At 39.3% G+C, this 24,944-nt stretch overlaps 1 protein-coding gene across 1 annotated transcript; it reads right to left on the reverse strand.

Annotated features, from left to right (window-relative positions):
• Positions 1-897: 897 nt before the first annotated feature.
• Positions 898-17,916, reverse strand: fscn2b (fascin actin-bundling protein 2b, retinal). The gene is made up of 6 exons (XM_079850753.1): positions 17,878-17,916; positions 13,579-15,103; positions 4,982-5,138; positions 4,641-4,762; positions 4,377-4,544; positions 898-1,854 (listed from the first exon to the last, which is right to left on the reverse strand). Exons 2-6 carry the CDS (start codon positions 14,396-14,398, stop codon positions 1,649-1,651), a joined length of 1,473 nt encoding a protein of 490 aa, XP_079706879.1. The 5' UTR covers positions 14,399-15,103; positions 17,878-17,916; the 3' UTR covers positions 898-1,648.
• Between the last annotated feature and the right edge of the window lie 7,028 nt (positions 17,917-24,944).

Here is a 24,944-nt window from a genome sequence, read left to right on the forward strand (position 1 = left end):
GTTCACTGTTGCAAACGTTAACTGGAGATGCTTAACTAGCTATGGAGGACATGTAGGGTCTTTTTACTGCTCAGAATTGAACACACTTTCTAACCACAAGAAACATGAGTTTATATTATTACTTAATTGCCACTCTTTACACAATTAATGGTGATTTGTGTCTGCATATAACCCTTATAAAACGTATATGTCATTTTTATATAATAATAAATAGGGTCTCCTTTAACCAATTGCCTGAGGACAGCTAATAGGAAATGTTCTCAGAACTTTCTGAATGTTCTCAAACGTTCTGGCTTGGTTCTCTCAAAAATTATGAGCAAATATTGTTTGAGTAATGTTAAGAGAATGTTCTTTCAGAGATATCTCAAGTTCTAAACATGTTAGCACGTTATTTATATATTGTTCAACTTTTGTTACTACAAATTTGTACATTTGTCTAATGTTTTTTAAAATGTTACTACTTGTTTCAGAACATTTAAAGTAATGTTCCCATAATGTTTGCAAAATTATCAAATAAAATATTCCCTTAACATTCACATGCCCACCCAATAGCCTAACTTTTTCATAATTTAATGCAAAATGTTATTTCTCTGTAAAGCTCATGTTCTGAAACATTAGTGTACCTCCAGTTGAGAATTATTGGGTTTAAATTTTTTATCTTATCGGCTGCAGCTTCCAGCAGTTCATTTTTCAAAAAAGGGCTCTTAACAATACAGTGTTCTCTCTGTCGGTAGCAATACTGTGGAGAGGCACAGCAGCAGCAAAACACTGCTTGCCTGCATGAGACTCAATTCTGATGCCTCGGCAGCCAATTACGTAAATTCACAGCAGAAACAATGCATTTATTTTAGTAAACCCAGGTTACTGTAAATGTAAGCTAAATGAGATTCATTCCTTCAGAATTAAGAGACAGGATTTTAATTTGTAAAACCTTTCCAGATGGTCTTAAGAAAGAAAAAGCAAATAAATCACAATAGGGAATAAAATTTATTTAATCCTGGTACATTTCTTTTTGGTGAGATGAAGTAATTACTGTGTATTCTGTTCTATCCATGGTTGCTGGCTTTCCTGTCAGTTGCCATGTAAGCTTAAGTTCATTTGCCAAGCCTATTTCTATGATTTGTATGCCCATATATGTCCATATAATACAAACACTGCAGTAGAGAATAAAATAAGCTTCACTGGAGCTGAGAGACATCGACATGGTAACAAATAATAGCATGAAAAACAAGATAAAGGGTTTAAAAAATAGTAATAAAGAAAAACAGCAATAATGAATTTCCATGTGTCAATTCGCAAACGATCAGATATGTTAGAAGCGATTTGCCAAAATAATAGCATGCTATGCAAGACTTATGCATGATTATTACCTCACACAGTTTTCATAACAGTGCAATAGTGAGCTGATAATGATAATGATAAAGGTTTTTGTCATGTTTGTATTCTTCTAAAGGCTCATTTTGTATAGGACTATAAATCAGAAACGGTAATGAATACATGCGTAATACTGAATACTGACTCTACATTAAATGCTGATTGATGGGAAACAGATGTCCGGCCATTAAACTGTACCAATTTATTTTCTCACATCTGTAAATCCAAGAGTTTAACACAGGTGAATGACAGTTCCTTAAATGTCCACATGGTGTCAGTATTCCCAGAGGGAAGAGCTGTCTGCATTCTCTCCGTCTCCTTTCAGATTGCCTCCTTGGTCTCCTCGCAGGTATTTGCCGTTTTTGTTCCTCATAGCTATCCGTCCATGCTCTAAGAACTCAAAGCAGAAATCTTCAGGTGTGTCTCCATCAGAGCACACCAAACCACTGCTGGACACATACCAGAATTTTCCACCAGCACCTGTAGGAAAACAATACTGGTCAGCTTCATTTAATAAATGACTTGAACCCTGGTTAATTCTGTGTTCATAAGCACATGACAAAAAATGCAAAAGTGATACAAATTATATTTAAATATTATTTACATATTTAAAACCTGTTAACTGTCACCCTCCATTTTGAGCATAGACGTGAAAATGCACAAATGCATCTGAACTTCGTGAACTGTATTTCATGAATGCTTTGGAATAAAGAGCTAAGGTTAAAAAATACACTCAGCAGATTATTGCAGAAATAAAAGTATGGAAAAAAAAGCTTCAGTTTACTGCAAAGCAAATGTACTGAACTAAAAAAAAATTGATTTGATACAAAATACATATTTTACAAAATAACTTTTATTCTAATTGCAAGAAAATCAAACCAAGTTGATATCACTAAAATGTAGGTTCCTGTAAGATTTTGTCACTACTCTCTCACCCACATTCCATTGATTTTTTAATGTTTTCTCCTGTCAAATTAAAGGCACAATATGTAAGATTTTTGCAACAAAATATCCCAAAACCACTAGAACAGTTTTATATATTTTGTGCACTTTTGTACTTAAATTATCCAAAATTATCCATTATCCAATTTCCAACAAATGTTTAAATTTGTGTCAATGGCGTCATGTCCGTGTTATCCTCGATTTCAGTTTTTACTGCCGTAGAAACCATCTCAACACAGTCTCAACACAGTTTTTCTCAACACTCTTTTTCAGTCTCATTAAAAAAATGGGGAAGTAGTAGTTTTAGCATCTAGCACGACACTCTGTTGTTGTTTCACACAGTTGTCATGGACCACAATTATTCGTTATTGTTTGCAGCAGGTTCTGTCGCCTGATAAAGTGAATCAACTGACCCAATAAGAGTTTTGGACAAGAGGAGAAATAAAGCGAGGATCAATATCGGTCTTGCATTTCCAAGATGGAGAGAGCTCAGGTTTAACAAGTCTGGTGGACAAGTCTATGGCAGTGTAATTAAACATTATGTGTTAAATAGTCAGTCAGCCTTTTTGCAAATGCTGTGGGTATGTTCAAATGTACTTGATTGTTTTGAACAAGTAAAGCTGCGCTGCGTTACCCCACCATTTAATTCGACAAATCATGTGATCAAACGTAACGATTATAAAACTTTATTTCATTACCTCATCCATGAACATGATTGTGATTCCCGTCGGACTGATTTCCATCGGCAGTGAAGGTGAAGACGACAACTCCCATCGTTCCACGCTCTTTCACAGCTTCATCAAGCTACGCCTTTGTTATTGTTTTGAATATGCGACCTCTAGCGGCGAAAATTACATACTGTGCCTTTAATACTTTTCTGTCACAATGTCACTTCTGTCACAAAACAGTGGCCAAGTATGGAACCTTAAGTCTCAGACCTTACCAAAGATATGTCTTTTGTCAAGATTAGAAAAAGATTTGAAAAAGAGTTTGTACAATTTGAAACATGAGACTGTCCTCTAGGGGGAGGAGCCTGCTAAACGTTTTTAGGGGGGGGGGGGGGGTGTATTTTATAGGCCAAAACCCAGAAATGAATTAGCATTTTAGAACTTCCGCTTCCATCATCCTGAAGTGGTCGTCCTGTTCTTTGAACAGGTGTTTGGTTAAATGTTTGAAATAAGGTCCATGTTGAACACAAGCTCAAGATATTTTCACTTTATTTTACAATATAAATCAGTAATACCCTCTTGTGATGTTTTTAAAAAGCTTTTACTTGTCCTGAAAGCTGGTTGCTAAATGGGACTACAGAGGTTGTTGGGACATTAAATGTCATCAAGCTGAACAGGTTATCTCCTCTACTCACTACTCCACTTTCACAGCCTTGCTGTGTTTATAGTCGTGAATCGTGCTCTAGCAAACTATTATAACTTGAACTTTCAGGGAAAATTAAGTCATGTGATGATGTGACCATGGTGTAGTTTGGTTATAAACACAAACCTGCCGAAAAGCTTAAAAATTCATTAAAGTTGTGTTTATTTGTGAAGATTATCATGACGAACAAAACATGTACCAATAATGAGCTTTTGTTAGTCTCAGACCTTATTTTCTGCCATAATCCAAAAGCCAATGGAAAAATCCTGTTGGGTTTTTGTTGAGGGAACCAGTGTGATGCAACTTGGCCTACAAAAATACATCATCCCTGCAGCACTCTACGGTAACACAATGTCCCGTCACCAGGACACTGACAGTTAAATGTTGAATGGTGCATTCCTCTTTTTGTCTTAGATTTTGTATATTTCACAATATTGTATTCTAGTTTTATGGTTTTAAGAAAATACTGTATGCTTTTTTAAAGGTAATCAATTCCAGCTGGTTAATTAAAAATGCTTTTACATTTCTGACACTGATTACAATTAATAGAAGTCATTGCCAGAAGCTCTTTTTGCCTTTAAATCAATTTCCAGGAAATAAAAGCTGTTATTTGCTTTCCAGAAAGCTGCTATCTATTACAGGAAATACAGAATACAAACAATTGAAAATGTGGCTGAAGTAAAACTCACCTTTAATCTGGTATGCGCCATCATTGAACTGCAGTGTAAATATGTCATACACTGAACGATTGGCGTCCAGTGTATTAGAGTTTTTGTGGTGGCATACATAACCATTCTCTCCCCTCAGGATCAGAATAGGCCTATTGATCAGCTTCAGAATCAACTGCTCATCCTCACCTGGAGGAAAAAACAGGGTGGTATACGTATTTCAAATAACTTTTTATTTGAATTATTTTTTTTTTTTTTTGTGGGTAGCATCATGTATGAACTCACCCACAGAGTCACTGACTGCAGAAAGCTGGCCGTTTTTCTTAGTGCATACGTATTTTCCATTGCTGGCTCGCAGTGCCACCCGTCGACCGAGCCACACTATGTCAAACATGGTGTTGGCACCGCTGCACACAGTGGGAGATTGTACGTATTAGTGTTTATAATGTATAATGTCGTAATGTTCAATAACATGTACACCCACAGAACGCAGGAGAAAATGAGATGGCTTCACTGTTACTGTGTTTTGGATGCATTTGCCAATGGTTACATAATATAATTTTTGCATAGCTCATAAGTGAAAGAGAATTAATAGCAGAAAGTCTGAAAGTAAAGCTAAATCTTACGCTTCAGTAGCTGTTGACTGGATGCCTCCATGAGCGACAAGCGTCCAGTAATTCCCTTCATTAGTTCTGAATTTACACTTTCTTGTGTCTTTATCAATTTCCATTTGAAACGTCTCCATGTCCGTCTCATCGTCCTGATTGGCTGAGACACTCACTCCTGTTGAAGCACATAAGACAAACACAACTTGTTTTTAATTTAAAATGGGAGAACTGCACATTTTTGCTTATTCAGAAAATGTTTAGAATAAAGTCTGAAATTGTGCCTAAAACATATTAGCATTCTTACTTATTTGACATGTTAGAAGTCAATACTTGTCTCAATTAAATGATTTAGATCCACTTTTACTAGAAGTTCATTAAGGTTGTAAAACTGTAACAATATCTGAAAAGCTCCTTAAAGGGATACTCCACTTTTTTTGGAAATAGACTCATTTTGGTCTTGTCCGATTCAATGATCTATGCTAAAAGTGGTACCGCCAGACCCGGAGTTCGGCTGAATGGATTCGAAAACGGTAAAACTCAACTGTTTAACTCTGGGGGAGTGAGCCTATTTCCAAAAAAAGTGGAGTATCCCTTTAAGGTCAATTTATATTTTTTTACATGCACATACATTCCTGTTCAAATGTTTGAGGTTCGGTAGGATTTTTAAAATTGTTTTTGAAAGCAGTGTGTTCAACAAGGATGCATTTTGATAAAAATACAGAAAAAAACAGTAGCATTGTCAAATATTATTACAATTTAAAATAACTGTTTTTTATTTTAATATATCTTAAAATGTGATAGAATCCTGTGATGGCAAAGCTGAATTTACAGCATCATTTCTCCAGTCACATGATAATCACACTATGAAATAAATGTTCTTCTCCAAAACAAGTTGTCCACAATTATTGGCAGCCCTAGAAATTTGTACGAGTAAAATATCTCTGAAGTATATTCCCATTAATATTTACCTTTTTTTTTTTAGCACACCAGGGTGACTAGGAACATGAAATTGTCTAGCTATGACTTCTTGTTTCACTTCTTTCTTGTTTAAATATGAGGAAACACAAAGGCCAAATCCCCTGAATCATCCATCACAATGAGTAAAACCAAAGAATATAGTTCTGATGTGCAGAAAAAGATTGTTGAGCATCACAAAATAGAAAGTGGCTGTAAGAAAATAGCTAAAGAATTGAAAATCCCCATTTTGACCATCAGGGCAAAAATTAAGAAGTTCCAGATGATGTTATGAATCTACCAGGAAGAGGACAGGTGTCTATATTGTCTTAATGCATGGTGAGGAGGAAAGTCTGAGTAGCCAAAGACTCTCCAAGGATCACAGATGGAGAATTGCAGAGATTACTTGAGTCTTGGGGTCAGAAAGCCTAAAAAAATATATCAAACAACCCTTACATCCCCACATGTTGTTTAGGAGGTTTTTTTAAAAAAATCCTCCTCGCTCATCCAAAAACAAACTCCAGCATATTCAAAAGGGACCTGGTTCTGTGGTCAGATCAAACTAAAAAAGGGCTTTTTGGCAGCAAACCCACCAGATGGGTTTGTTGCAAACAGGGATAACAAGTACCCCATGCCTACGGTTAAATATACTGCTGGATCTTATATGTTGTGGACCTATTTTTATGCTGGAGGTCCTGGACATCTAGTTCAGATAGATTAGGTATTATGGATTCTAGCAAATACCAACAGATAAAAAATCAAAACCTGTCTGCCTCTGCTAGAAATCTTATAATGGGCCGTGGTTGGATCTTCCATCAGGACAACGGTCCAAAACAAACATCAAAATCAACACAAAAATGGGTAACTGACCACAAAATGAAGCTTCTGTCATGACCATCCCAGTCCCCTAAACTGAATCCCTATATAAAATGATTGGGGTGAACTAAAGAGAAGAAGCACCAACATGAACTTGTGAATCTGAACGATCTGGAGAGATTCTGTATGGAGGAATGGTCTCTCTTTTTTTTTTATATTGTTTTTTTTTAGTGATTTTTGCCTTTTATTGGGACAGGACAGTAGAGAGTTGACAGGAAGTGAGGTGGGAGAGAGACGGGGGATGGGATCGGGAAAGGTCCACGAGCCGGGACTCGAACTCAGGCCGCCCGAGCACAATGGTGCATGTCGGTGCGCTGACCACAAGGCCATCGGCGCCGACAGGAACGGTCTCTGATCTCTTGTCAGGTGTTCTCCAAACTCATGAGGCATTATAGGAGAAGACTCAGAGCTGTTATCTTGGCAAAAGGAGATTCCAAAAAGTATTTAATAAGATGGAGCCAATAATTATGGCCAGTTTTATTTGCAGAAAAGCATTTATTTCATAATGTGATTTCCCCCCCCCCACACTTTAAATTCTTTTACTTCAATGAAAGGTTAGATTTTTTGCTAAATTTTTTAATGAAAGATCAAAAGGATAAACCATGCAGATTTATTTTTTACAGCCATTTTTGATCATATTTACCAGGGGTGCCATTAATTCTGACCACAACTCTCTCTCTCTCTCTCTCTCTCTATATATATATATACAGTATGTATATATATATATATATATATATATATATATATATATATATATATATATATATATATATATATATATATATATATATATATATATTCTTTTTTTTTATATAGTCATATATTAAAAATAATAAACTTTAAGTTTACTTAAAACTGCTGACTTTTACCTAAATAGAAGTATTCAGACTTTGAATATTAGAACATTATGAACCGCATGCTTTTCTAAGTACATTTCAAATGTATCAGCTTAACCGAGATAGCATGTGTTTGTCCTGAACTTTCCCCCAGTTTGGAATCCTGAAGTGAGACAAAGCACCAGCATGATTAACTTCACTGCCACGCACGACAGGCATCAACCTGATTCTGAGTCCTGTTCTGGCGCAATGTCTACAACGGACCATGTTTATTTAAGACTCACATTTATAGTTAATGGAGCCCAAACATGTCACTCCGCTGTCTATAAACATCCTTTATATCAATACAAGATTACTGTTGTTTTGAAATGAGGAGGTTTACTCAATTAGTCACAATGACAGATCCATTCCAAATCACTGTATTATTTGTAACATTAACATTTACACAACAAGACCACTGGCTGAGGTCTGAAACATTTTTCATATCCAAGCCATTAATCATAAGCTATTGGGTTGAGTAACACATGTAGACTCTGTGTGTTTCTATAAAAAAAACCTCTACCTAAAGTATATTCATGCATGTATTTTGTTATTGGCAAACAACAAACATCTTATTTCTGACTGTGCATCTGAATTATCATTCAGTGCAGTAGGGCAAAACCACTTGTGATTATATCTTTCTCCTTGCACCGATAAAACCGTGGCACAGAAACCACGACCTTGGCAGGGCCAGAGGCTTCGCTGCACCCTGCTGGGTTTCTATGCCAATTAGTCTTGGGATTGTTTCATGGCATTCATTAGACTAAAATGTAACGCATACTGTAGCTTTGTTCAAGAAACATCTTGAAAACAGAACACATGACCAAGTCATACAGTACATGAGAGTACTTGTTTACTTGTAAGTGGCAAAAGTATGGTCAGACAATTCAAAATTTGTTGTAAATGTAGGTTAATAAGTTTGAGATCTATCTATCTATCTATCTATCTATCTATCTATCTATCTATCTATCTATCTATCTATCTATCTATCTATCTATCTATCTATCTATCTATCTATCTATCTATAAACAAATTTACCCTTGGGTATTAATGAAGACACCTTGACACACACACACACACACACACACACACACACACTACTTAAATGTTTTTAAAATAAGTCTTTTCTGCTCCGAAGCTGCATTTATTTGATCACAATACAGTAAAAACTGTAATTTTGTGAAATATTATTACAATTTGAAAGAACTGTTTTCTATTTGAATAAATTTTAAAATGAAATTTATTCCTGTGATGCAAAGCTGAATTTTCAGCATCATTACTCTTCAGTGTCTTCAGTGTCACATGATCCTTCAGAAACCGTTCTAACATGCCACCGTTTTAAAAAACTGAAAAATACATATAAATTAATTAAATGTGTATAGAACTCATTTAAAATGATAATAGACATTTAAAAAATATAGAAATTAAGTATAAATAAATAAAAAGATGGCATTTCTCAACCTAATGTATGAGGTCTTCAAAGGCTTTTGATGAAAAGAACAAACATAATTTCAGTCAAGTGTGTCCAAACTTTTGTGTAGTAGTGCAACTAAATGATTGAATTACATGATCTCAACCAAAACAGAAGGCATAGTGCAAAATGCGTTAAAAGGATTGTAGTGGCTAAGGCTCAAAGTGGATGTATCCGAAAATATCCCTTGATCATTTTCTTAATCCTTTAACAGGCCAGATCCTGCACCTTACCCCCTTCTCCCTCCACCCTGCCATCCTTCCTGCCCCTCCCTTTCTCATGCTGCAACCTCTCCTAATTCTCAGCATGCAAAGAGACACAAAGCTGCACCGTAGGGCCCAGTAAGCAGCTTTTTTTGAGTAGCGTATGTACAATCCTCCAGTTCCGAGGAAAACCAGTCGGGAGGCTGAAGTAATACCATTGTTTCGACGGGACTCTGCAGGGCTCCTTAGACACGCTGGGAAAGAAACCAGGCCTATCAGCAGAATCTGTGGCCATCGATCACTCCACCGTGGAATGCTTTTCTTTTATTTTCTTTTTTTGCAATATGATTTAGGCTATCCATGTGTGCTTGTGTTTCTCTCTCCGCCTGTCACTTTTTCTCACACAGACTGTGTGAGAAAATGATTTTGATTTTATACAAATCATAGGATTTTTACCAATCATAATGGCTTATCAATAGACACTATATGGTCGTCCTTTGGAATTGGATTCTATAATCCAATTGCTAATGGCTTTAAGTGATAGAACATGTGGTACGCATGATTAAGACAATAATGAGAACACACAGTGTTAACGTATTGTTTTGGTTGGAACCAAAGCACAACTACCAGCCAAAGTCGCCAAAACAAAGTCTAATCAAGACAAAATCAGGGATAACGAAAAAGAAACAGCTTCAGATGTTTCTTTTTCTCAGATCAAACCTCACTCTGCTGCAGCGGTTTTCATTTCTGTGGCCCGTTACACTTTATTTTCCAATTTCACGTCTGACTCTGCTTTAGTTTTGCACCAAAGATAGAAGAACAGAGGCCAGCTGGGGCAGGACACTCTATCTCCTCTGTTGATCATTCCTCATCCACGGCATTGTGATTACTGAGCTCAATCCTGAACTCCTGCGAATGACCTCACTCCCATCACAGAATGCTCCCTCTCAATTTACCAATCCATTTCTGTGGAATGTAACAGTACCCAGAGACAGCGAGAGGACCTTCTCAAAACTGGGGCAAGTAGATCGCTGCATGCGTACCAGGTCAAATACCTATCGGAGAACACAAAAGATGTATGGGAGAACACTACAAAAGGTGCATGTTTTGGTTTAACATGCATGTAGTATATAATGGTGTTCAAAAGTCTGTGGCTGCAATGACAATCTGGAAAAATGTAAAAAGAAATATAATATAAATATAATAATAAAGCTCTAGTGCTGCTGTCACTAAAGCAGAAAGTGGACAAACTAAAAAGGAACATCCTGAACCTCATTTTAATATTTTGATTCAACTTTTAGTCCTGTTGATGTTATAAATTGTTGTGACATTTTTGTTTTATTAAATTATAAAAATACAAAAAAGAAGCATTTTCACTAGCGGTCCCAGACTTTTGGACCCTTACACAAGTGAAGATGTCTACTTAGAAATATTTGGCCCACATTAAAGCAGTGATCTCCAAATGTACCAAGACAGTCACTCTGAGATTAATTTTTAATGGTAAAGTGATGCCACAATCCACTGTCTTTCATTTTGTTAGTTTCTTTCTTTCTCAATATCTCTTTGTGCTCATCTTCTTTTCACCTTCCGGACCGGATTAGAATGCTCCAGGGAACACTGTGGAGGTGATGAAGAACATGGTAACAGATCCGCCCGCCTGAGTGCATGCCATCTTTCCAACTCAAGAATGAAAGCCACACAACATGCATGGAGCTACTGCATAAAAGTACACCACAACCAAACTAAAGTGATAAACATCATATCTTGGCTAATAATAGTGATATTTCTGAAAAACTGCTGTGCAGTGTCACTACTCATTATTGATTAAAAGATCATCTGTGAGTTTGTGTTGTGTCCCAGGGCGAGAGGCCTGGGGCTTAATGAACGTCAGACCTGCAGAGCTGATTGGCAGTCCTGTCTGAAGTCATCTCTGGTTCCCTTCATCATGTAGAGACTCTCTAAAAGAAATGAACTGCTTCATCCATTAGCAGAATCACTTTACCTAATTGCTTTTTGCACAGAATGAATGTGCAATAGATGGGGAAAGATGCTTCTTGTTCATTAAGAACAAATGTTCCATCTGGCCTGTGTCATTTTCCTTGTCTTTTTTCACCCATAATGAAATGGGTTTTTTTTTTGCCAATATGTTGATACTTCATGTTTCTTAATGTTGAATCGACACTGAACCATTTGAAGCAAGGGAAACGCACTGTAGGACTCAATAAGAGTTATAATGTGTGACTCAAATATCTCACCTCTTAATTTTGATTACAATCCAGAGATTTTAGCTATGGCTTCAGATGCTAACATTTCAGACCTCACAATTTATAATAGCTGCCTTGTAACCTCTTTAGCTAAAAGTAAATCATTTTCTTTGTGCTCTCAATTGGCTCCTGGTGCACATGCTTTGCTACCACAAACTTTTCGGATGGCATTAAATAACTCTATCCCATGGGTAAACTAAACTGACAATACAACATCATGTCCTCCCCAGGGAACTGCTGCTAAAGTCTTTGATTTATGATCTTTTTACAATGACAAAAAAGCAATACCGTTCACCTGTCCACACCCATAATGCATTATGTGTCTATTCATTGTGATTTTGTGCCTGATATTTCTTCCTCCTGCCTGTCTTGTTCTCCTTTCTGCTGTATACTTTCACACTCCATTGTCCCTTTCCCCCCATTGGTTTTTCCCCCTGTCGGGCAGAACCCAACTGCTCCTGAAGGACTCTCTGATTTGTGTGTCCCCATTGTAGACCAGCACATTGCATGGTCCATAGATAAAGAAATGCGGCGGAAGGCTTGTGTTTCTGAAAGCAGACTCCACCATCATTGAAATGCCCCTGTCCACTCAATTATTTATCACACCTCGCCACTAGTGTGTGCATGCGTGCATGTGCTTATATCAGAGCATCTTGGTCCTATTTTGTTATATAAAAGCACTGGCTAAAAGTATATCACTCTGTGAAAAATATGCGTATGTCTGTGTGTATCTGTGAGAATGAGAAAGAGTGTAAGACCAAAAGAGAGAGAGAGAGAGAGATGGATGAGTGTACTGGAGGGGACAGGATATGTTACTGACCCAGCTTACTATTGTGGATATTCAAAGCCATTCAGTTTCTCCAGTAATTTATCTATTGCAGGTGGCTCAAAATGCTTACCAAGAGCTCTGCACTGGAGATAATGGATAATGTTCCAGCATGCAAGATTTACATTACAGAACTTAGTTGCTCAGTCAAGACAGGAAACTACAATTATGCAGTGTGTTTGTTAGCAGAGCACATGGCCAGAGAATAAAAATCGGCTATGTCTGGCAGATTAATATTGGCCAACTCAGCTGAAAAGACAGCTGCCATATATTATTTCTGTGAGGTCACGCTCATGGGTGTGACTCAGTGTTCACCTGCTCTCCAGGCTAGTTTCCATAGATTTGACTATGTGTGCATAGTTTGCCATCCAGCTGCAATTTTGCATGCAATTTATTTTCATGCATTGGTATGCTTGCATATAAAACACTAATGGGGAGCAAGACTGATAGCACAACAGTACAAGTTATGCTCAGAATGCTAAAATCAAGTTGTTCAATCTGAAAATTTAATTTTTCACTGAATCTACAATTGACATTTACATGCCTGCACTCCATACTCTAGCTTTCTATATCTGGTTACCCAAGAGGTATTAAAAGTACTTAATAGTTGTAATGAGGACTCACATCTGTTACACAAGTCGAGTGCTAAGGGAGAGGGACAAACCTTACAGTATATTGATAGTTCCCTTGAATCTCTTTAAAGGAATAATTCACCCCAAAAAAAAAATTTAATCTGCCATCATTTTATTACTCTCAAGCCATTCCAAATCTGTATGACTTGCTTTCTTCTGCAGAACATACAAATATGATATTTTGAATATTCTGTTTTTGTCCATACAACAAATGCCAGTTTGGTCCAATATAACATTAGACCCCACTGATTTTCATTTTACAGACAAAAACACTGAGACAAAATATCTTAGTGTTTCACAGTATAAAAAAGTCACACATATTTAGAAACAACATAAGGGTAAGTATATAATGATATTTTACGGTAAACTGTTATTTAATTAACTTTTACAATATTTTAAAGATTGTATTCACTAGATTCTACAGCAGACAAATGAGGCTGGCCACTGATGATTTCAGCAGCATGTGGTCCTCCTGTAGGGAAATGTCAATAGAAATTCAACCAGCACCACATACCTTGTCGGATGGAGACAAATCTGTTGTTGGCGGCCTGAAACACCACTTGCGGATGGCTTTCCTCGAGATCAAACAACTCGTCTTTGCCAGGTTTGGAGCAGCGTCCAGAGCGCAGAGTTCCAGTGGGCCCCATGGGGGTCAAGTACTTCCCCTCACAGTCCTTGAAGGCCAATTTGCCTGATTTCAGTTCCAAGGTGTAGCCTGTCCCACGGCCATTTTCAGAGGACAGTTTTCCGTCGTTGCTCAGGAAACGGCTGTCACTGGTCTTTAGACAATATTTGCCGTCCATGTACACAAGAGTTAGAAGAGCATCCACACCCCAGGGGATGTTGCTGTCCACAGCAATCTCTCCCTCTGGAGACGCTAGGTGGGCATAGCGTTTGCGGGCCACACTGAGCAGATTTGCCTGTGGGTGCAGGGCCAAGTGCATGGCCCATAGTTCTGCCTCGCCAATGGTCTGAGCGAAGCAGGACAGGTAGTCCTCCGAACCTCCAAAGAAGCGCAGATATGGCTCGGACTGCAGGGCCCAGCGGCCGTCTGACTGTGCCACAATCAGAAAGCGGCAGTCGCTCTCTTTGGTCTCAGCCTCACAGCTCACCTTGCCATCTTTGTCGGAAGCCAGGTAGCGACCCAGGTGACTGCGCAAGTAAACCACCTGACCATCCTGCTCATCATGCTCTAGAGTCCAGATCTGCTTCTTCTTGAGACTTGGAGCTGAAGCATTCATCTTGAAGCCGAAGGCCTCCGCTGTTAAATAGCGATTCTCATGATTAATAAGCCCGAATTGTAGCTTGAGGGCTTTACTGCCATTGGAGGGCATCCTGGCTTACAACCCAGATGGAAGCCAGAGAGTGTTGAAAGTCCAGAGAAGAAGCTGATCAGCCTGTAGTCTTACAAAGTTAGCTCTCCTATGTGTCCTGATTAATTTGCTTCTTATTGGGGAAGAGTAAAGTGAAGTCCACTTCACTATAGACTCCTTAGTGTAGCCTACTCTCTTCAGATACAGGCCTTAACTTTCTTTGTTAGGCCTAAGTTCCTCTTCTAGTTTTGTCCCTGGTCCTGGCCTCCCCGCTCGGTAAAAACAACGTCTTGCTCCCCGGAGAGCTTGCAGAGGCTCTGGAGATTTTTTCCCTGTGTTTCCTAATCAGATCAGATTATAATCAGGAGGACTCAACACCTCAATCCAGAGAGCTGCTGACGTCACCCTGATCCCAACGGTTCCTTTTCCTCTGCACCTCTTTCACCCGCTTTCTTTCTCATTCCCTTTCCTTCTCAATTCACCTGCATCTCTTGTCCTCTTCATTGGCTGCCTTTGAGATTGTGGGACTACTGATCTCTTAAAGAGATGCTGCTCAAGACCGAGTCACACGGTTTTACTTCTTCTCGATGCCTTAGTCATCTCAGTCCTTCAGTCTGACATCTGATTGGTTTGTCTCCTCCTTGTCCTCTTCTAAGTATTTTTACCTCAGTCACATCCTTAAGACATGTGCATCCATTAAAAAGACACATCATTCTCCTCCGAGACCTTGAGAAATAGAAGCATGTTGGTGTGCAAGGTGCCCACTAAGATGTAAGGCCAGCTTGTCAACAAACGGCACATGAAGTACAGTGCAGCTTTTCGGGTGTACTTCGACACCTTTTCTATCTCCCTTTCACCAGTTGTCCTATCCTCTAATGTTTCTTTTTATACGTCCTTTCTCCTCTTTTGCTATATTGGACGTATTCTTACACTAGAGACCCTTTATGGAGGCCCAGTAATCCACCCGTTCTATAGTGCTCCTGCCTTTGTCCTCCTCCCCAGTCTCTAACTCTTTGCTGATGGCGCTTTGACACAAAGCTGGGTAACCAGAGCCCTCCCCCAGCACCAGTGGTAGTGGCCTGAGAGGGGGATCGGCTTTCCAGTGCACACTCAGGATACAGTTACATGACTTCTCTGATTCCGAGCTCGGTTGGTCATCTTTATTACACCAATGTGCATATGGGTGCGTGAGTGTAGGTGGAGGTAATAAACAGATGCTTATTCAAATATTACTGACATGTAGCCATTGAAGACCAATTCACTGTGACTGAAAACATCTCTCCAGCTCTTTTCCAGTCACATAAGTGGTTTGCTTAGCATTTCACTGGCTGTGTTGCCTCATGTTTGCGTAATGCTACACATATTGTCGATCCATTTCAAATCCCAAGCATGTTTGTTCGAAAAACAGTCTCCACCACAGGCCCCTAATCTGCCTTTCAATGATCCAACTCTTTTATTAGACCAATCTAATCCATAGCAGCCCCAAACCCCTCCTCCTCTCCTTGGGCGCGTCTTGGACACAGAACCTTCCATCTGTCGGTGACTGACCGCGTATGGGACAAGTAAGCCTGAACCACACACACACATATACACACTCATCCAAGCATAGGAACAATAAGACGTTCATTAACCGTTATTGGCTTTGGCAAATCTATCCTTTGTTTACATTTGTTCAAGATCCTCTAAGCAGAGATGTTAACCTGAGACATGCACTATGAACCTTACAATATTATTTACACTTTTACATTGTCGCCAGAAGCTTTGATAACAAAGCAATGTACAATAAATTGCATATGTCATGTTTGAGATGTTACAGTGTGTAGCTAAAGATGTAACTACAAAATCCAGTACAGCACAACAGATGTGCTGTCAGTTGAGTACTTGTAAACCATTGTTTGACACCTTGGAGAAATCTCACAACAAAGACTGAGACAAAAATAATGTCCAATTAGGTTCAGAAAAAAAGCTGAATTAACACACAAAATAAGTGTTTCTATATTATCAAAAATCAGAAATGGTGGGAAGCATATTTGACCTTGTCGCCATAACCAAATCTCTCTTCGGCTTTCTTCAATGGGCTGAGAGCTTGTCAATTGCAAGTAATCCCTTCAACAGCCTGACTGACAGTTTGGAGCTTTGCTCTTTCAAAGAGAAAAGCTATCATGACCTGTGAGCCAGGTCAATTCAACTGACTACAAATACAGTAGCGGAGAAGCTACTCCCATTTAATCACCGACATTTGAATTAATGTATGAATTATGGTTGAATATATAGGAGGTCTCCAGATATATGAACTTGGTCATTTCTGTGGAAGAAAAAAACTAATGAATTGTTAACAATATGGCTAATATGGAAAGGCCATGTTTCACATTACCTACCCATGGAAAACTTTCTGAATGAAAAGAACGTACTGGAATGTGCCACCAGAGGGAGGCAGAGTAGCAGAAATTTACCAGAGACGGTGCAAAATATCACAAGAAAAGTTTACCTCTGTAATATAATCTGCAATATTTTACACCAATCAACATGGAAATGTCTGGTTTTATTTTCTACAAGGTCCCTGGTGTCCATGAGGAAGCCTAAAATCTTTCAAGAATTAACCACAATCAGGGAAATAAAATGCAACCTAGTTTGCATTTTGGGAAATCATACTGCAGTAGAGAACCATCGTCTAAAGTTAAACAACATGAACAGGAAGTACATAACTTATTAAAGATAAATTATACATACACATTGCCTGTCTGATTTCTACTACCGTGAAGTCATTGTTTGGGGCCGCCCCTCAGTATCATTTATACATTTAATTACAAGAGGAGTCTGATATTAGTATTATTTCAGCCCCCAGTCCCTACCCTAACCACAACAACACTATTACCACGTCTTTTATTTTTGTTGGTATTCAGCTCACAAGTATTCCCGTGGTCCATTACCTAAGTCGGGCATGACTCTACCCAACACAGTACTGTGCGTGTGTCATACTGGAATAACGAGGAAGCAAAAGCAGGTGCAGTCAACTCTTTATTTGAGACAAGCCGAACAGAGGCAACAAACAACACAGGTGGGTGGGCAGCGCAGGGACCTCGATGGCCAAACACAGAGAGAAGAGCTGGTGCAGGGTGATGTGATGATGATGATGATGAATCCGACGTGAACACGAACTGGAACAGGTAACAGGAAACTCGAACAACACCACACGATCACAGACGAGGAACACCAGACATCTAGACATCGACAACGATCTGACAGTGGAGAAAAGAAACCGGTGAGTATAAATAGGCTATGGAGATGAGTTGCAGCTGGCGCCGAGCTGATTAGAGATTGAATGAATGAACAGGATTGTTTGGGCCACGCCCAACCCACGCGACACAGACACACACACAAATAACAAAGGCACGAGACAAGAAGGAAACAATGCATCTGAAAACCGTGACAGCGTGTCCATGCATGAGTGTGTGCATGAGTGTGCTTATGTGTGTGTAGTGTGTCTGGTGCAGTGGTACCTCTTGATAGGCAAGCAGATGTTTTTGGGAGGCCAGCGCTGCCAGGTTGAGTCTGAAATGGTTCTTTAGAGACCATTACCCAGCTCCTCTGATGGCAGTCAAATAGCTATCATTACTACACAGCCTGGGGAGGGATCACGATTGTCAAAGGGAGAGAGAGAGAGAGAGAGAGAGAGAGAGAGAGAGAGAGAGAGAGAGAGAGAGAGAGAGAGAGAGAGAGGGAGAGAGAGGAGGGGAGGGGTGAAAGGAGAGAAAAAAGGCTTGAGTTTAAAAATGAACATTTCAGAGTTAACAGCCCCCCAGCTTTTTCTACCCTATTAACTGCAATGCTGCTATTCCCCTGCTCTGTCGGGAGCAACCCTGCCATCCCCAGTACCACCAATATATGTAACATCCTTCTTTCTTGCTCTCCCTCTTCCTCTGTCTCTCAGTCTACCCGGCCTCTTCATCATCCCTTTCATTTTTATCCCGTCTCCCGCACTCTTCTCAACCTGTGATCTTTTCTTCCTCTTTTTCTCTCCTCCATCTCACCCTTTCCTGCTCAATTTTTTCCCACCATGATCTCCTCAACTCTGAATTATATGTCCTTTGGTTTTGCAACCTTGTTATATCCTGTCATCAGAACAACATCATGCTCCAGTTAAGATGTGGCTGGGATAGTTTGCCCCAGTGTCCATCCCCTTTTTCTAGGACTCAGTTGAAATTAGGTATTTTAGCATGACTTGTCTGCCTTTTTTCCCTCATTGAATGAATTATTTCTTCTTGTATTATTGCAATTTTTTTATAAAAAGTCTGTGTAATGAACAAATGTAAATTTAATGTAATCTTTCTTTATTTTTATCTATAGTAGCATAGCGTTTACTATTCAAGAACTAATATAATTTTTTATTGCATCACTACTTGTATTCGTTTTCTCCATTGCATTAAGCTTTGCTTTTATTATTCTCTTTTATAATTCATGTTGGATAAAATGTGTGCTAAATAAATAAATGTAAATTTAACGTTCTTTCTTCTGATGGAGGAATCCAGACATGATCAGAAGAGTGTTGATGGCTGAAGATGCCACCCGAGGTTTAACGTACAGCTGTGGTAGCCATGCGGCTGGATGTGACCTCCTCGTCCACCATGGGAGCAGCTAAATTGTATGTCTGCTGCATAATTCATAAGGGGTAAACGGGAAAGAGCACCTTCAATCAAAAGCAGTCCTCGATCGGCCCTCTAGGTGTCACTATTGCTTTGCACGTCTCACCAGAGTCCCTTCTTAAGAAAATAAGAGATTAATGCTGGGTTTGTCAGACGTGGTGCCTCTGTGACTGTGAGCATGATGGGATTATACTCACTTGACTATTTTTAATCTTTGTTTTATAGCCCCCCTCCGCAAACGGGACCTTCCAGTCAAAGAAAGGTGCAAAACAGGAGCCAAGCGGTTTAAAGCTGTATTAAAGGTGCTCTTAGTTTTACATATAAAGAAATAAAAAGCACTTTTTAGAAATAGCATTAACATGATGTACAGCCACATGAAAAGACTTTAGTCATGTCAGTCTTCTAGCAGAAAAAAGCTGTTTTATTCTGCATGTAGTGGTGTGCTGGTTCCTCATGGGCGCTGCCATATTTTATTCAACTAGGCTAATTGACCAGGTTACTACTACTATAATAATGCGTTTATTTTATATAGTACTTTCATCCACTGCTCAAGGCACTTCACCAATCACAAGCTCAAACGAAACAAGCCAACAAACTAGGCTACAGACACAACAAAACAACGAAGCGGCAGCATTTAGTGGCAAACTTCATGCTTCCAGGCCAATAGGTGTCAGTGTAAATTCCTAAAGCACTGGAACTACTAAAGCAATTAAGTTAATTCTTGATTGCAATACACTTAATGTAAACAAAAACTTACTGAGTCCACCTTTCAAAATCGTCAGTGTAAGCTAGGCTACTATAAGTTTTTGGCCGCCTTTAGAATCAACGGTCATTTTCCCACGACTCTGTTGAATTTATAGTCAAAACGCAGGGGAGGACCGGCGCTAAATATTACCCTCAACAATTTGGTCTGTTGCCTTATTATTTCAACCTAGAATAGACACATGCTTCCTCCTCAATAGTGAGGTATTTTTAGATCTCACATCCGTCTATTCAATCAGACAGTTTATTTAAGAACATTTCATTTTGTGTGTGGGCTAATTGACACATCGGTATCAACAGGACCCATGTAAATTTCATCCTAATGTAATCAAGCTAATGGTTTATGGCCTAATGGATGCAGATTATAAAAAGAGGATGGATGTTTTATATACAATTTGCACCTAAACTTCGGGCCATTTATTTTGCTGACAAGAAAATGCTTCCCAAAAAGGGACTTGGATGAGGAATGCTTCATGAGGCAGTCACAGCAAAAAAAAAAAAAAAACGTGTGGCAGGAATGAGTTAACAACGGAGATGAATAAAGACCTGTATGAAACTGCCAGCCAATCCGTATTGAGATTAACACTTAGGACCCAAATGATTGGCTAGAATGGATTCAATGCATGTTCGTTGATAAGTACAAGATTCCAGGCCCACGTGGGGGCTTTACCATTGCGGAGCTGCCATTGGCTGAGAAGACTTCGCGAAGCCCCTCCCCCGCCCCGTGATTGGCTTCACACTTCTCTCCCTCTCTTGTTCGCAGTCTGCGGAAATACCCCTGCGCGAGTTGGGAGTCAGCGCGAGCGTCTTCGGCTCGTCGCTTCGCATCTATCAGAGAGCGCGTGAAACTAACACGGTTCTGACATTTGGTGCCGCACCTCTTAACAACCTTAATATGATTTCCTTTAAAAACATGATTATTAGATCTGATATTTAACTCTATCTTTTCCGCTTTTTTCCTGTCTGGAAACACCATACGTGTAGCCCGGGGTTTTATATTTCATCCAGCTTGTGCTGCAAGGAATTACTGGATTCAGATTCTCTCTCTCTCAGAGTTTATCTCATGCATCCCGTTCATTCTCGGCCAGTAACAGGTTATATTTTGTTGGCAACATATAAATTAGATGGGACATTATAGAATGCATCAAACAGACGTGCGCCTGCAAATATGTTGGCCATATGAAGCAGCTTGATCAGATCAGAAGCAGAAAAGTGCATATGTGTTTGGGGGTATTTACACATGGTTACTTCACGCATTGTTACTGATTGGACAGCCAGTGTAAATGCCCTCTAAAATGCAAGCAATCTGATCAATCAGTCAAGTGTAAATGCATCTAGTTCAGGCCAAAGAGTGTCTAGAGAAACCTATCTGTTAATTTTCCCATGCATCTCAGTGGCACTTGCTCAGCTGGTGCATGACATTCTGCAAGCATGCACTTCTCATGGTAAAATCAAATGTCTGAAAATTGTGATGACAGATTATAATTTTTTTTTTGAGCCAATCACCTGAACTTGCCATATAGAGCGACATGATACATTGATTCAACCAGATGGAACTGGATAAATATTCTGATATGTTCCAAACCAACTCTGACTTCTGACCTGTAATGCTGCCTGAATCATAATCACACACTGTTCGTTCGACTGAGCCTGGTTTCTCACAAGGTTTTTTTCTCCATTCTGTCACCTGATGGAGTTTTAGTTCCTTGTCACTGTCGCCTTTGGCTTTTGGCTTGCTTAGTTAGGGACACTTAATATTCAACAATAATATTGATCTGCCTGCATTGACACCATTATATGAGAACTGAACTGAGCTGGACGATGACATCACTGTTTTCTCCAGAGCGGGCGGCTATATATATATAAATGAACTAAATTAATAACCTTTTTCCAACAAAAATTAACTTCCTTAAGCTGGACTACGACACTATTTAGGCTACAGCATAAACACACTTTGTTGCATTATTTTCCAGTTACCACTGTAAAGCTGCTTTGAAACAATCTGTATTGTAAAAAGCTCTATATAAATAAAGGTGACTTGACTTGACGCTGTCCAAAAGCAAAAGACAAGGGAAATGTAATTTCTCACTTTTAGGAGTAAAATATGTTGTAAAATATCTACTATTACAATATACCACTTGTATATACTTCATCAGCATTTTTTTCAATTGGATGCATTTCAATTGGAGCATCACATAACCACCCAAATAGTTTTAAGGTGGTCTTTCACTGCCGTATCAGGACAACTTTACACTAAAAATGCAATGTTGTCACATGTATTTTCAACCACCTCCGAATGTGGTTTAAGTGGACGACTTGTTCACACCTTATTTACCATTGTCACATCTGAACAGATGTAAACAGGGTTTTAGTCAATCATGTCTTTTCGCTTCCATGCCTGTCCATTATAGTGTTCACTCAAGCACCCACCCCCACAAACACACACACAAAACAGTATTATACTTACTTATGGTGCCGGTGGGATGCATGGCCTAAGGTTCACATGGCGATGTTTGCTGTGATGGTTGCCGTGGCGATTGTTCTTTTCGTACCAATGTCCAATAGGTAATAGACGCTCTGAGACGTCTGTCCAGTGGAAATGGACGTTGCTGCAGATGCAGAAGACTTGATTAAATCTCCGTCACATTCAGATGCATTCATTTGAATCTACACCCCTTCTCTTTCTCAGTTTCACCACTGTCCTTAGAAAGCATGCATGCATGCAATATGGGATGGTTTTATGATACATCATAGTCAAATGTTACATTCTTGTTAAATCACATGCACAGTCCTATGACTTGCACAGCATAACACTGATGAGAATGCATGCACATTGGTGTAATTTACATCTAAACACATCCATTAAGAGATACACATGACTTAAGATGCTTGGTCTGCCTCGTTCTGAATCAGACTAGTGCACAAACACAGTCTTTGCCCATGCATTATCCATATCCTGACTCACACACACACACACTCCCAGATGCTGCCCTGCTGTGATGCCTGAAGCTAAGCAAGCCAGCAAGATTAATAACGACCCCTGCCTCCCAAAAGGCAGGGCAAAAAATACACTGTTTGCAGAGGGTCGAGAAGGAGAGGGAGAGAGAACGAGAGAGAGACTCTTTTTGTTGGCAGGTTAGTGCCATTCACTACCTCTAACACTCACAGACCCTCCCCCTGGGGCCACCGACATGGATTAATGTGTTTAGTACAATTATTTCATTTATTACTGTCTGGGGCTTTTTTCAGATAAGAACATTTTTCAGGTTGCTAACCATTATTACCTCTAGGACTTGCCAAGCGCTGGGGCTCGCGGTCAGAAGCTCCGCTCTTTTGTTAATGCTTCTGCTAGCATCTGTTTCACAGCTTCGCTACGAGATTGAGAGGAAGAGAGCTCCATCTTTCTCCTCCCGTACATTTTTTTCCCCCCTCTTTCATTTACATTATGCCAAATCTGTACAATTTCAGTGTTTGTTAAATGTAGCACGTAATTCTTAGGACATTCCATTTTGTCTGACAAATCCTTTCTGCTATTCTCTATGTTGGATTCTTTTCTTTGCCTGTTTTAGCGGTGTAGTGTAGATTATGATTATGTGGAGCAGCTGTATTACTGCAGGATCCTCAGCAGGTAGTCCTATAGTGCTCACCGACCGGCTGCCACTCTGAATGATGATACCTGCTTCAGAGGGTGGCACAGTGCTTAATCTATCACCCTATAGGCTATCTGTCTGCGCTAGTTCTCCTCCTCCCATGCCTGTTTGTGTGTGTTTTCCTCCTCAAACCATTCCAGTATTTGGCCCTTGCTTCACTTATTGTGCATTGCTATAGTATAAGCTCCCTTAATATTCATATATATTTATCGAAGAGAAAAGTTCACTATCAAAATCGGACTGTGTAATCAACCATCTTATCAGCTTCAATGTGCCCGACTGATGAGCTGGTGATGAGAAGGTCTCCGGCCCTCTACCCTTCCCCCTTCATCCACATTTTTTCCTCTTCGTCGGTCCCTTCTCCTCATCTCGGTTTCTTAAGGTGCCAAGGACCCTCACATATTTTAATCAGGTATTATAGACCTTTTTTTATATTGTCTCTAAGATAAATGTTAAGCGACAATTATGAAATAGTTGGCTTTTTATGTTGTCACGGTTCTGAAGCCAAAGCAAACACTGTATTAATATTGACATTATCTGGAAAATATTTAACTTGTATTAAGCTGACACATTAGTTTACACACTATAAGAGTAATGTTACATGTATTTACCTTAAAAAAAAAAAAAAAGGGAGGTGCAGGGGGTTCTTTCTGTTAAAAACTAGGGCTGTCAACAATAAAATATTTGTGATAAAATGATGATAATATGAAAAAATTAATTTGGCACATTTAACAGTCTTTTATATATATTTTTTTCTTTTTTCAAAAAGTTTCATAACCCACCTTGTAGACCCCAATTAGAAAACAACTGTTTAAAACCACATTTGCGATAATAATATAAAAGAATACAATTTGGCAAAAAATTGTGTTAAACATTTTACATAATATGTTTAACACAATATTTTATACATAATTATATATATTTATTTTCTCTTCTCGAACTTTCCAAAACCCACCTTGCAGACCCCCTGGTGCACCCCAGTTAGAAAACCACTGTTTTAAACCACAAAGAACACTGGGACGTTTCTACAGACACATCTCGTGAGGTTTCTCACAATGCACTTTCTTAACGTGCTAAGGAGGGAAAAGAATGAGAGTTGTGTGAAAACAGGACATACTTTGAATGGTGATTACGGGTGCAATGCTCCTCCCACTGGGTTGATGGCGTCACCAACACCATCGTTCACGATACTCGACCTGCCATGGCGGTGTTACCATGGCACCTGCGTGGATGGCGCCCTTTCTTTGGGTCCTGAGGGGTAAGAGGGCACATCCAGTCGTCTGGGGGTCATCTCATCAATGTGTGTGGGGTCGTTTGAGGGGTAGAGGCGAATGTTTGAGAAGATATGTGTGTGCGTATGTGTTTGAGTGATGATGGGATGATACTTTGTCCTGTAGCCCTGTTCTCTGGACCGTGGCCGTCTTTCTCTGGCGTTGATTGAACAGGGGGTCACTGATAATGAAAGACACACACTGCCGCCATCTATCTCCCTGTGTTGTTTTGAAGAACCCC

This window comes from Squalius cephalus (assembly GCF_949319135.1).
Source record: "Squalius cephalus genome assembly, chromosome: 19".
NCBI classification, from domain to species: Eukaryota; Metazoa; Chordata; class Actinopteri; order Cypriniformes; family Leuciscidae; genus Squalius; species Squalius cephalus.